At 44.2% G+C, this 12,549-nt stretch overlaps 2 protein-coding genes across 2 annotated transcripts in view; one reads left to right on the top strand and one right to left on the bottom strand.

The window, feature by feature from the left end:
• Positions 1-12,549, bottom strand: part of UBAP2 (ubiquitin associated protein 2) — a 99,228-nt gene that overhangs the window by 2,783 nt on the left and 83,896 nt on the right. Inside the window, 6 exon segments of the mRNA XM_038401233.2 lie at positions 1,333-1,360; positions 1,362-1,398; positions 2,769-2,876; positions 2,976-3,075; positions 4,222-4,436; positions 5,694-5,772. Of these exon segments, the coding sequence (XP_038257161.1) occupies positions 1,333-1,360; positions 1,362-1,398; positions 2,769-2,876; positions 2,976-3,075; positions 4,222-4,436; positions 5,694-5,772 (567 nt within the window).
• LOC119855399 (interferon kappa-like) lies at positions 6,870-11,864 on the top strand. Its single transcript, XM_043514830.1, has one exon. The coding sequence runs from the start codon at positions 10,869-10,871 to the stop codon at positions 11,409-11,411; it is 543 nt and encodes a 180-aa protein (XP_043370765.1). The 5' UTR covers positions 6,870-10,868; the 3' UTR covers positions 11,412-11,864.

The following is a 12,549-nucleotide window of genomic DNA, read 5'->3' as shown; positions in this document are numbered from 1 at the left end:
AAACAAACCCAGATCCAATACACATCGGCACTTTAGATAGATATTTACAATCAAGTGTTACCTTTCCTCTCAAAGGCAAGCTGCTGTGCTGCCTGGAGTGACTCGGCTGACTTGGCTGTTAGCTGCCCATTGCGATTGCACTTTCTCTGACCTGTCTACTTGTTTGTCCTTAGACTCCAAGCTCCTCAGAGCAGAAGCCATTCTTAAGTGTTTAGAAAGTCCCTAGTACATTGTGGGTACTCCCACAAACAAGCAGTAATTGCCCGTGACTCAAGATTAAATGATCCATTGATAGACACTAAATTGTGCCTGTTAACAGTAGAAGATGGCCTCTTGGCTTCACCACAGGCAGGAAATTCATGCACATTCTATACAATGCAGCAGACCAGCAAAAAACCAACTAGTTCTTAGCAATCAATTTGCTCAACGCAAAGTCAGGAAATATTTAAGCCAGTCAGGGCTGCTCAGTAAAAATGGCAGAAGAGATCACAGCAGGAGTTTTGTTTCAAGTCCCCAAACCCTCACATCTGGTGCTGAGCTGCAGATTTGAGGCCCAGGTGCATTTGTTCAGAGTATGTACAGCCCCGCTCATCAGAAATGCAGGAGCAGATCCCGGGTAGGTAGAAATACCTACATGGATCCCCACCCCAATGCCCTTACAAAAGGGAGTAGGGATTCCATGCTCTAGAGAGTGGAATAGGGAATTAGTATTTAACCCCATTCATTCCACAGCTTCTCAAAAGGAGACTAGCTGCACCACAAACAGCCACAAGACAACGGCACTGGGTGGAAGATGGAGTGATCTGGGATCAATGCACACACAGCTCAAAAGGAACAGAGAAAGTGAATGGCCATCATTACAGATCTGTGTTGGTCCATACAGTCCAGCCTCTCTCGAGACGATGCTATGGCCCTGTGTTTAGGACAATTCAGCCCTAAAACATTTGTGATATCACAATTTAACAGCATCTCGGGACTCAACCGAAGTTAGGCAATAATGCAGGAATCTTTGCTTCCACATTAATAGCCTTTGTCATGAGTCAGCATGGCAAGAGCAGGCCAAGGATGGAAAAGAGCAGTGGTGTCAAATGAGACACTTGGAAGTCCTCTTTAAAATCAAGCAGAGTGAGTGAGTGAGTGCTGGAGAAAGGCCAGAGTCTGGGATTACCCTGTGGAACGGGGCTGAGAAATCACCAACAGCCAAGAGGCTCCCTGAGAGGACGAGTCCTGCTGAAATGACACTGGTCAGCCAACTGACAATTTTACCCTTGGGCACAGGAGGGAGGAGGGCATGTTCATGCTTCTCAGAAAGAATGAGCCATAGCTCCTCACCTGAGTCTTGTTATAGACTGAGCCACTGATCAGGCACACCTGTGTTACTTGAGGTCACAGAAACACCTGGAAAACAAAAAGCCGCTGACAACAAAAGAGCCAAAGGCAACCCAACCTGAACCTTTCTTTTCCTTGCTCCTGGGATCCCCATAATGCCCGTTGCCTACATCCTCTGTGTCACCACCCCCAACACACTATATCAAATGAGGCCACTCCTGGCTGGGGTGTGCAGTTCCCTCCCATGCCATCCCAGCCCCTCTACAATTCCCCACATTAGGAGTCAAAAGAAAGTGCAAAGGCCTATTTCCTGAGCTCCCTTCATAAATCAGGCGTGAGACCACTGGTGTACGCTGCCCGTGCCCACTATCCACAAGCTACATCACCATTTCAAAGGCACCAAGCTGGGTAGTACCTAGGGGCACTGAACGTTCATTGAGATCAAGAGAAGTCAATGTTCCCCTCAAATTAGGGAGCACGCTAAAAGACACTGTGTGGTTCCCCGGTCCACAGTTGCTGAACCAGCTAGTGTGGCAGGATCAGAACCAAGCGGGGGATCACCAGCTGGGAGGCTGGCCGTTCATTCCCAGTCTGAACTAGAATCATGGCTCACAACTTGAGCTGTTTCACTTACGCAAGAAACAAAGATCAAGGTCTCTGGCCGATGAATGAAAGGATTGGGCTGGCTGGGTTTCCACTGCTCTCAGACATGTGAATAACAAGGCTGAGGATATAGGTACTGAGCAGCTGGTCTGAGGAAGATTTTTCTGGCCAGTATTTACTTAAGTCAGGGTTGGATTAGTTGTTGCCAGGTGGTCAGTGTACATTTCTCAAGTGGTCCCACTAGCATCTGCAGAATTTAAGGTTTCATATAAAACAAATCAATGTTCTAGCCCTTGTGGTATGCAAAGAAAGCATTCCAGGTATGAATGGATGCTATCAGTGATGGAGTCTCCAGAGAGCCTGAAACACTAACTCAGAGAGCTGATTCTTGCCCCCTTCACCTCAAAGGGTGTTGATTCTGGACCCTAATCATGAATGTAAATAACATTCATGATCTAAGTGGTAACCATTTCAGCAAAGAGACAGCTGCTCTGGGATCAGGGACCTAGCATTGGTGGAGTGCCACTATGCCTCCAACACATCTGAACATTAGCTTCCAGCTGGCAGAGGTAACGCTTTGCTGTTTCTCCTCTGTGTAACTGAACAAAGCTGGACTTCAGCCACTCACCTCCTTACACAAATTCAGCTGTTGGCTTAGAAGGAACGTTTGGAACATTAAAAGCATTTTGAACATGAGAGATGGAGAAACAGCTTGGGACTCACCCCATTTGAGACTGGTCGTCATGCTGACCTGACACTGGGAATACTGGAAGTTTGCCCTGCAAGATCCCTGATCTGAAGTGCTTACGTGCACCTCAGATCCCTTTATTTGTTACCTTTCCCAGGTCCAGTGCCAGCAGATTTGTTTTGTGCTTGAGATGATCCACTGTAGCCTCCTTTGCTGTAGTCTCCAGCCGCCGTTCCCTGCGTTAAGTCATCATAGCCTGCCAACATGGACAAGACATAGTGCTACCGTGAGCAAGCAGCTCCGAGGACATTAAATTAAATGGCACAGATGCACTGTCCACTGGAGTAACCCTTACCTGCTCCATAACCATGTTGTCCATAACCACTTGCCTGCTGAAACGGGGTGGAAGCGGTGTTCAAATTGACACCATGCTGCTTGGCTGATGCTGGAGGTACCTGGAGGCAAAAGGCATTCTCAGTTAGAAAACAGCATAAAAGCCAGTTTCCACTGCCATCTAGTGGGGAAGGTTATCCCGTGTCTCTGCTGGCAGCTCTGCACTGCATCTCCCAGCTGTGAAATAGAAGACTTTACAAAGTGCCAGGAAATCCCCAATTCGTTTCGCAGTACCTCAGAGCAGTGAGATCTAGTGCTCCGAGTACAGGACTGGGAGCCAGTACCCATGAGTTCTACTCCAACTTCCCACCCTGACTGCTGTATAGCCTTGAGAGAGAGAGAGCTTCTTTGCCTCAGTTTACCCCTCTTGTAAAATGAGGACAGTAACTTCCAAGCTTGGATACATGATAACTTTGCTCCGTAATTGCTAAGTAATCTCCACCCCAAGAAACATGCATGTTTTATACATTTATAAAACCAACAGTGAACAATGAATTCCCTCATGAGTCTGGAGATCACAAACCGGAGTCACCCAAACACACTGGTGGAATTACAGCCCCATAACTCAGGTAGCCTGGTATTTATTTTGTATAATAAAAATGTGCAAAGCATGGATCCAAGCCCTGTACAGACTCTGTCTGCACTTCTCCCTCTACCGCCTTCTCCTCCCACCGGGAACCCCTTGCCTCCCAGTCTCCCATTGGTGTCCCATAGCCCCTTCCCCTTAACTGATTTCTCCAGCCTCTCCCACTCCACTGACTCAGCTTCTGCCTCCCTTTCCAGCGGCCATCAGGGGCTGCTGTAATGCTATTGGGCTCAAATTTGTAATTCCTGGATGAACCATCATCTTCACCCCCCTCGCCCCAACGAATTTTTGACACTGATCAACAATCTCTGCTGAAGCTCTCTACCACTCACCATTGCCTACATAAAGTTAGAATATTACAGTCCTGGCCCTTTAACATTCCTCCAGTCCTGCATGGACACTGTCATTCTACACGGAAGCCACAGAGCGGATGTCAAGCTTTAATGTTGCTTGCCAAGTTGCCATACAAAAGAAGAAGTTCCACATGGAAGCTGAGCCACATTTCACCGGAAATGCCCTGCGGGATAGGGGGAACTTTAAAGGGCCAGGACTGCACTAGGCAAAGCTAGAGAAGCACAAAGAGGGCAGCTAATAAGCATAAGATTTAGTTCCCATGACTTACAAACATGGTGGGCCCATACTGGAATGCACTGGGTACTCCTGGCACGCCGGCGTAATATGGTAACCCCGTGTAGCTGTATCCTGGGGGCAGCGTAGGGTTTAGGAAGGGCTGCTGAGTGGCGTGGTGAGTCTGCGTCTGATTCTGCTGTGGCTGGGCCAAGGTGGTGGCAGGAGCAGGGGAGGCAGAATCCCCGCGGCCAAATTTTGTTACATCACCTGCAAGAAAAACCATCAGCTGTTTCAGGAGGGTCATTTCCCATCCTTTGCTTTCACAGCTCTCCAGCACTGGCAAAAACTATCAGGGGCTGGGCTTGTGCTACAGTCAAGAGGATGTGAGAGTTTAGTGGTGAGAGCAGGAACTGAGAGCCAGGACTCCTGGGTTCCATTCCATCAACTCACTGTGTGACCCTGGCCAAGAGAGAACCCTCTGTGCCTCAGTTATCCTGCTGACAAAATGGAGATAATATTTACCTGTTGCACAGGGGGATTCAGTCACTGAGTGTTAGATCATTACATTAAATGTACTATAAGCATAAGTTCTGAATGGCCAAACAGCAAACAGTTAATTGGGTTAAAGTACCACTCCCCCAGAAGTTAGCAAGCAACATCTCCTGGGCTAAAGGAATGAGGGCCTTTGACAAAAACATGCAAGTCACTGAAAAGTCTCTATTTGCCAAGCATGACCAATTAGATCTCTGGTTCTCCACAGCACCAGAGCTCTGGAGACAGCAGATAAAGGTCAGGAAAGCCAGGCTTGCATCTGAAGCCAACTAATTAAAGATGGAGGAAAGGAAATTTGATTATTAGCCTACAAGAGGCCTTCTAGTAGCACTAGGCAATCTGAACAAGAAACCTAACCACACTAGTGTCCTGGGGACAGCCTCCAAGGCAGTGCACTCATCAATTTCCGGGGGTGTGGAGGCAGAGATCCATAGTTATTGTTTGTATTGTGGTAGCACCTACAGGAATGGAATAGAATGGAATGGCATGGCATGGAGTCAGAGAGGCATTTAGAGAGGTCTGAAAGGGTCTAACCAAGAGTAACAGATTGACGCTGAGCAAAAGAGACTGAATACCAAGAAGAAGAGTTATTAGGCTGCAAATACTTTCCCAGTAGCAAGAGTTCTATCAGTTGAGTCATCTAAACCCAGATACAGCACCGTAAGGAACAACCTTGCATTAGCTTTGGGATGGACTACAATTCGGAAGTTAAATCCCTCTTTCACATGATAGGACTAGTGTATGGAGTAGATATTGGCTGAATGTTCCTGTTAACATCTTAAGGAAATCCACTGTCAGAAGCTGAAATGTTGCCACTTACGATTTCTACTCTTGTCTAACGAGTTTGGACTGGCCGGCTCAGCTACCTGCAGAGAGGCAGCCAGGATTGCTCCTTTGGCCCTAGCAGCATGCCCTACGTTCAAAACCAATGCTTCTATTCAACCATCATCCCCATCTTGAATTACTACTAACCTGAGTATGGGTTGTTAGCAAGGCTCCCATCTCTGCCTGTCAAGGTTGCAGGAGCAGGGAATGTAATTCCATAATAATCCTGAAAAAGACAATATTTATTAATACTCAAATGCATAACAGAGCCAGCCTGTTTTATGAATGCTGCCTTATGTGCATGCAAAGGTTCACAAAAAAAAGAAGATTCCCAACAACACTGGGATGGGTGAATGGATTTATTTTTCCCTCCTGCCAAATGTGCAAAATCAGGGACGCATGAATAGAATCTTATCCAGGCAGGCTGTGGCAGAGCTGAAAATTTGGAGTGGCAGCCCTTGAATCCCCAGCTCTACAGAACGCTTGTTTCTTAAACACATGTAATGATTTCTCCTGAAAAGCCATTCCTCAGCTGGTGACAAGCGTTCCAGCTCTGTAACACAAGCACTGCTGTAGAAAATCCCAGACATTACCTATGAAATGGTGCAAACACATTAAAATGACCAGTGAGGGAGTTGCTAAAGGGGCACAATTAGAGTGTTACCACCCCAGATGGAGGATATAAAAACGTAAGAATGGCCCTACTGGGTCAGACCAAAGGTGCATCTAGCCCAGTATCCTGTCTTCCAACAATGGCCAATGCCAGGTGCCCAAGAGGGAATGAACAGAACAGATAATCATCAAGTGATCCATCCCGTCGCTCATTCTCGGCTTCTGGCAAACAGAGGCTAGGGACACCATTCCCACCCATTCTGGCTAATAGCCATTGATGGACCTATCTTGGTTAACAGAATTTATCTAGTTCTTTTTTGACCCTTGTTATGGTCTCGGCCTTCACAACATCCTCTGGCAAGGAGTTCCACAGGTTGATTGTGTGTTGTGTGAAGAAATACTTCCTTTTATTTGTTTTAAATCTGCTGCCTATTAATTTAATTTAGTGACCCCTAGTTCTTGTGTTATGAGAAGTAGTAAACACTTCCTTATCTATTTTCTCTACTCCAGTCATGATTTTATAGACCTCAATCATATCCCCCCTTAGTTGTCTCTTTTCCAAGCTGAACACTCCCAGTCTTATCAATCTCTCCTCATACAGAAGCCGTTCCAGACCCCTCATAATTTTTGTTGCCCTTTTCTGAACCTTGTCCAATTCTAATATATCTTTTTTTAAGATATTTAAATTATTCCTATTACAGTAGCACCTAAAGGGTCAGGACCCACAAGCAGAAAGACACCCAAGAAGCACTGTGTAAATTACAATTTTTCCCAACTTTCTGCCCCTCCATAACAACCCCACCAGCAGCCCCAGTCCATGTTTCTCAGCCAACCTGCACTCTCACCGTCCACCCAAAAAGCCCTCCACCCACCCCACTGTGCCGTGTTCCCACAGAAAGAGAAACTTTTTCCTTTCCACAGACTAAAGTTAGACAGCTGCTTCCAGATGCTCCTCCATCTCCCGCATCGTACCTACAAAATGCCTATGCATATGTAACCCAAAACTGCATTAGGCTGTTCTGCTCTCATACTTCATGCCTCCTTGTCCTCCTCACCCCTAAGTCTGCCCTTCAGTATTACAGCTTGACATGCCCCTTCTTGCCACTGAATAGATTTGCTTCAGATTATTCCCATCCCCCCGACACCCTCCCCAATATATTATCTTGCACTTATCGATGCTGGGAAAGTATTTTTCTCCACGTTTCTAATCTTTGTTCCTTTGGATCACACACATCTGTCCTCACTTGAGCTCCCAGCACCTCCTAATTTTGTATCATTTGTGACCATCATGAACATGCTCTCCATACGCTCTTCTCCATCTCTGAGGAACACTCAATAAGATAAAATGTAATAAAGCCCTTTAATACCAACCGGACACCTTCCTGCAATTAGATCCATTGATATTTATCATTATCCTTGCTTACCAATCTTCCAGTTTGTAATCCCATGTGACAGTGTCATTTCCAAGCTAATATGAAATAACTTTAATGAGAGACTAACAAATCCGCTGCTAAAATCCCAACGGATTATGTCAAATTAAAGTGATATTTACCCTGACCATCTCTCTCCAAGAGAAACAACAGATAGAGTTTCAAGGGAAATCTGAAAGGTGCTAGGTCAGTACTTACATTCCAGATATCCGTTGGGGACAGTCACCTTCCTAGATGAGGTGGACAACAAATACACACACACACACCCCTGTATGAGGGCACCTCTGTGAAATACAGTTGGGAAGGATATTACATCCCATTGTCTTTCATGCCAATTACAGGAAAATCCAGATTTTCCTTCACCCCCACTTGCCCCATGAAAAAAGTCACAAGAGAAACAGCACAGACAAATATCCCACGAGGAAAGCGTGAGTTGTTTATAAAGCAAATCCACATTCAACCACATGAGACTGAGGGGGGCACGTGTTTTTGTTCTTAAAAACAGTTCAGGCATTATGTTCTTGGCCCCACAAAATGTGGCATTTGATGTGCCATTGATGAGAGCCAAGTCCACGCTATCACAAAACACAGACCCTACAGGTCTGATATCAAGGTTACACAAAGGGCTCAAACACAGATATGGAGCAGCAATGCAGTTACCCAAGAAGACAGAGCAATTTAGTAGGTAAATAATGGAGCAATGCTATCTAATCTGGGAAAGGCTGGCCTGATGCTACATCAGTGACTATTAAAGGAATCACGATAAACTTATTCCAATGGCATCAGACCCCACCAATCCCACAAGATATTAGAGAGAAACCTTTGTATGCATACTGGAGATATGTAGGTGGGTATGGAGAAGGGGCACATTCAGAGCTGGCTGGAGCACCCCTATGTCTAGACTTAGTGCTCCAAAACTGTAGGAATTGTTAGGAAAGTCAGGGGCACGGAATTGCTTGCCTCCCCTCTGCTAGTCTTGCTGGCCCTAAAGTTTACCATCACGTCTATTATCCCAGGGAGTTGTACCAAGGTGGAACTCCAAAGAGGATTCCCCCCACCCCCCTCTAGTCTTGGCAGGAGTTTGTTATGCTAATGCTCACAGATGATGAAAGACAAGTATATAGTTTTTACTGCATTGCTCCTCTTTCTAATCTAGACATTTAACTGAATGACTCACACAAAAGCAAAAACCTAAACCACACTAAGCCATTTACTCCAATATAATGCACTGTAGTCTTCTTGGGTTGCTATTACTGCAGAGATTGTGAGTTACCACAATCTCACTGTGTAACAACCGTTTAACCGGTGAGGGCTGGGGACTGTCTCCCCTCCGTTGCTCTCATTATGTCTAGTTTACAAATGTGCTCTTTAAAAGAACATTAGTACAGTAGCTTAAACCTCATCCATTTTAATACAAATTCTTATTTATGTTTCCAATATGCTTGATTTAGAAAAAGGATTTTTAAAATAATTTACCTTTCATCATCTATGATGATTGTTCACTTTTCCCCTTCCCAAGTTTCTACAGTGAGCCATCAATTTCACTTTCCTTTTCATCAGTTTCATTTTCTAGAGCTCATGAACTGTCACACTGCAGCAAAACTTGGGCTGCAAATGCCACAGAAGGGAAGTTTTAAATCCATGAAACTCTTTGTTTGGGATTAGTTTTTAAGAAGATAAATTCAGCAGACCCCCATTTATCAGATCTTACTGGGACCAGGGCCAGATTGGATCATCAAAAATTCCAATAATCCAGAGAATGGGAAAGTGCAAGGCTGCAGCGCCATCTAGCGGCTACAGGAGAGATCTCCCGCTTCTAGACCTACATGTGCTGGTTGTTTCGTTAATACAGAGAGCCGGATAATGAAGGGTCAGATAAATGGGGTTGTACTGTATTCAATATATTTTATAAAGATAAGGAGGGTGAGATAATATCTTTTATTGGACCAACTTCTGTTGGTGAAAGAAAAAACTTTCACTGTGTAAGCTCCTTTCTCTCACCAAGAGAAGTTGGACCTGAACCACCTTCTCCCTCTACTTTCCAGGGACCAATATGTCTACAACACCACTACATACAATATATTTTATAAGACATTTAAAAAGAAAGCCTACAATTTAGATCCTGAAACACCTGACAGTGGTCCTTTAGCTACAAAGTAAATCTCCCTGGACTATCTTGAATATTATATGTTCATATTGTGTACTACCAGCCTATTATTAAACATATTTCAATTTAAAAGTAGGAATTTACAGAGGTAGAACGTAACTGCCTCATTCAGAATTTGGCCAAAAACCAAAGGTTAAATCACCTCATTCCTTTGTAGATGTTACTTCAGGATTTGTAAGGACCTCAAATGGCCAAGACATTGGTTTTGCAGCTCATCTGAAAGGCAGCACTGCCAACAGTACAATGACCCTGAGACATTATGTATACACTCAGACACTGGTGCAGCAGAGACTCAAAGGGAAGCGCACCACCAACGGTGGATCACAGTGTCCAGACTGGGCCCCCAGCGAGCCCTAGACAGACCACCCCATTTTCCAGGAGAGTAATAATTACATTGTTTCCACCAAGGGGCCTCCTCCAAGCAACTCCTCTAATGCCTAGGGATGAACCTGACACCTACTGAATCACCAGCAGCGCTCCATACAAAGCCCTCAAATCTCTTCAAAGATCTGGAATTTAAATACCAATCCCATGTATCCCTGCTGAGCTTGAGAGTCTGACAGGTAGGAAGGCTGTAGTCATACGTCTATGTCACATGCCTGAAAGAATTCAGATTTCCTATTAAAAAAAGAACAAAACTGTATGGAAAATTCTAGAGGTTCAGGAGTCAAAAAGAATTGTGGTTCCACAGTCAAAGAGAACTGACTCATTCAGATCTGAGAGATTCAGCAATTTAGGCTATATGACTATGATTAAGAACCCTAGTGCCTGAGCTGTTTAAATACTTCAGAATGTAGTTTAGCAGTACATGTTGCACAGAGCACACAAAGGTCAGAGGTCAAACATCCAGGGCCTCTAATAATGCTGCGCAGAGAGGAGATGTTTAACATCCCTGGGGGAAAATATGGGCATTGGTATGGAAGTGTCAGAAAACACTTAAGTGTCACCAGTTGGAAAGTGAAAATGAAAACAGGGAAATTTTAGAGAACCAGAAAATGATGAAAGGAAAAACATCCCACCAAATAAATTCAGGGACATGGAAGGCATGCACAGTAGACCGCAGACATCCAACAAGCTACAAGTACTTTGGCATAAACCGTGTGAAACGTTATCATGGCTACCAAGTTTCAAGGATGCCTGTGGCAGATTTGCCTAGTACTGCTGTTCTCCACTGGAGTCATGTCACTGGACTGTAACCTGCTTCATCACCAGCAAAGCAAATTTAACTGGTACAGTCTACAACTGCTGACAAACATGGGTGCGAAGTTTCCTTTGGAGTGTCTGGAAGACAAGACAACCTTCCAGTTTCCTGAGAAGATTCTGAAGCCCGAATTTCTACAACAAGCCAAGATGTCTGTCCATGAAATTCTCCAGCAGCTCTTTGGCATCTTTAGCAGGAACCTACCCCAAACTGGCTGGGAAAGAAGAAAAGTGAAGAGGTTCCTAAACGGGCTCTCACTGCAGACTGAGCGCCTCGAGGCATGCCTACATAAAAAGGGAGGGAGCAACATTCTGAGACTGAAGAAATACTTCCAGAGGATCCAAGATTTTCTTAAGGAGAAGAAATACAGCACCTGTGCCTGGGAGATTGTCAGAGAGGAAGGGCAGAGGTGTTTTCAATATATTCATAAGCTCACAGTGAGGATGCAAAACTAGGCGACAAACATTTTACTATGAACATTTGAGAAGTTTGGGTGAAGCAGCGAACTGGGAGCAAGAAACCATCTGACCTCAAGCTTAAACTCTGATACGGACTTCGTGGCCCTTTTCAAATCAATGTATGTGACTCAGTTTGCCATTGGTAAAATGGGGATTATACCATACACTTCAGCGGGTGGAGCTGATTGTTTAAAATGCTCTGAAGAGGAAAGAAGCTAGAGAACTATATGAATGTACTTCACATACTGTGTGCGGAGTCTCATCCAAAAGCTAAGAAATATATTAGAGGCTGGACACAGGTGGAGAAGAAAAATATTTTGCAATTGTTATTTTATTTGTGCATTGTCAAACTTATCCTGATTGTAGGAATGGAGACTGTCACATATATATTTATTTATATATTTATATATTTATAACTATTTATATTTTTAAAATAAAAGTATGGCTAAATAATTGAGGAACTGGTTGGAATGAATGTGTTCTGTAGCATAATTAACATCCCTATGCTCTTGTGAGCCTCACAACTTTTATGAGTTGAATGTAACTTGTATTGGTCTAGGGCAGTGATACTCAGCCTTCAGTGGTTCAAGGAGCCAAATTAGCGATTAACATTACCCAAAAGAACGGCAGTAGTGTGAATTCATGGTTTCATTTACTTTATATATATAAAAATATAATTCTCTCAGCAAAATGACTGACCAAGTATTATTTTATCAATTACAATTGCTTAACATCGTAAAAGCATCCTGATTGGTTAATTAAATCACACAGTTTTACTATCATGTGCTACAAAGTTGCAGGACACACATTAAAGAGCCACTTGCAGCTTGCGAGCCTCAGTCTGAGCATCGCCAGTCTAAGGAAAGACACAGAAGAGAGACACAATATGATCTGACTGGAAATAACAGTTTTCAGGGAAAACAAAGGTAGGGCAGAAATATAATGGATGGAATTGGAAGCAAAATTAGAGACTTCTTGGATATCACCAGATCCACAAGGGATGGAAGATGTGTGACAACTTGCAGACTCTTAACAGGGAAAGATACATCCCAATATCCATCTCAAAAGTCTGCGCAGAGCTAGGAGCCCCTTTAGATTTATCTTCAAAAGAGATGAAAAGTCTAGGCAATCTGGG

The sequence above is a fragment of the Dermochelys coriacea genome, chromosome 5, assembly GCF_009764565.3.
Source record: "Dermochelys coriacea isolate rDerCor1 chromosome 5, rDerCor1.pri.v4, whole genome shotgun sequence".
NCBI lineage: Eukaryota > Metazoa > Chordata > Testudines > Dermochelyidae > Dermochelys > Dermochelys coriacea.
The sequence above is the reverse complement of the archived record's forward strand: the minus strand, read 5'-3'. Positions and strand labels throughout refer to the sequence as shown.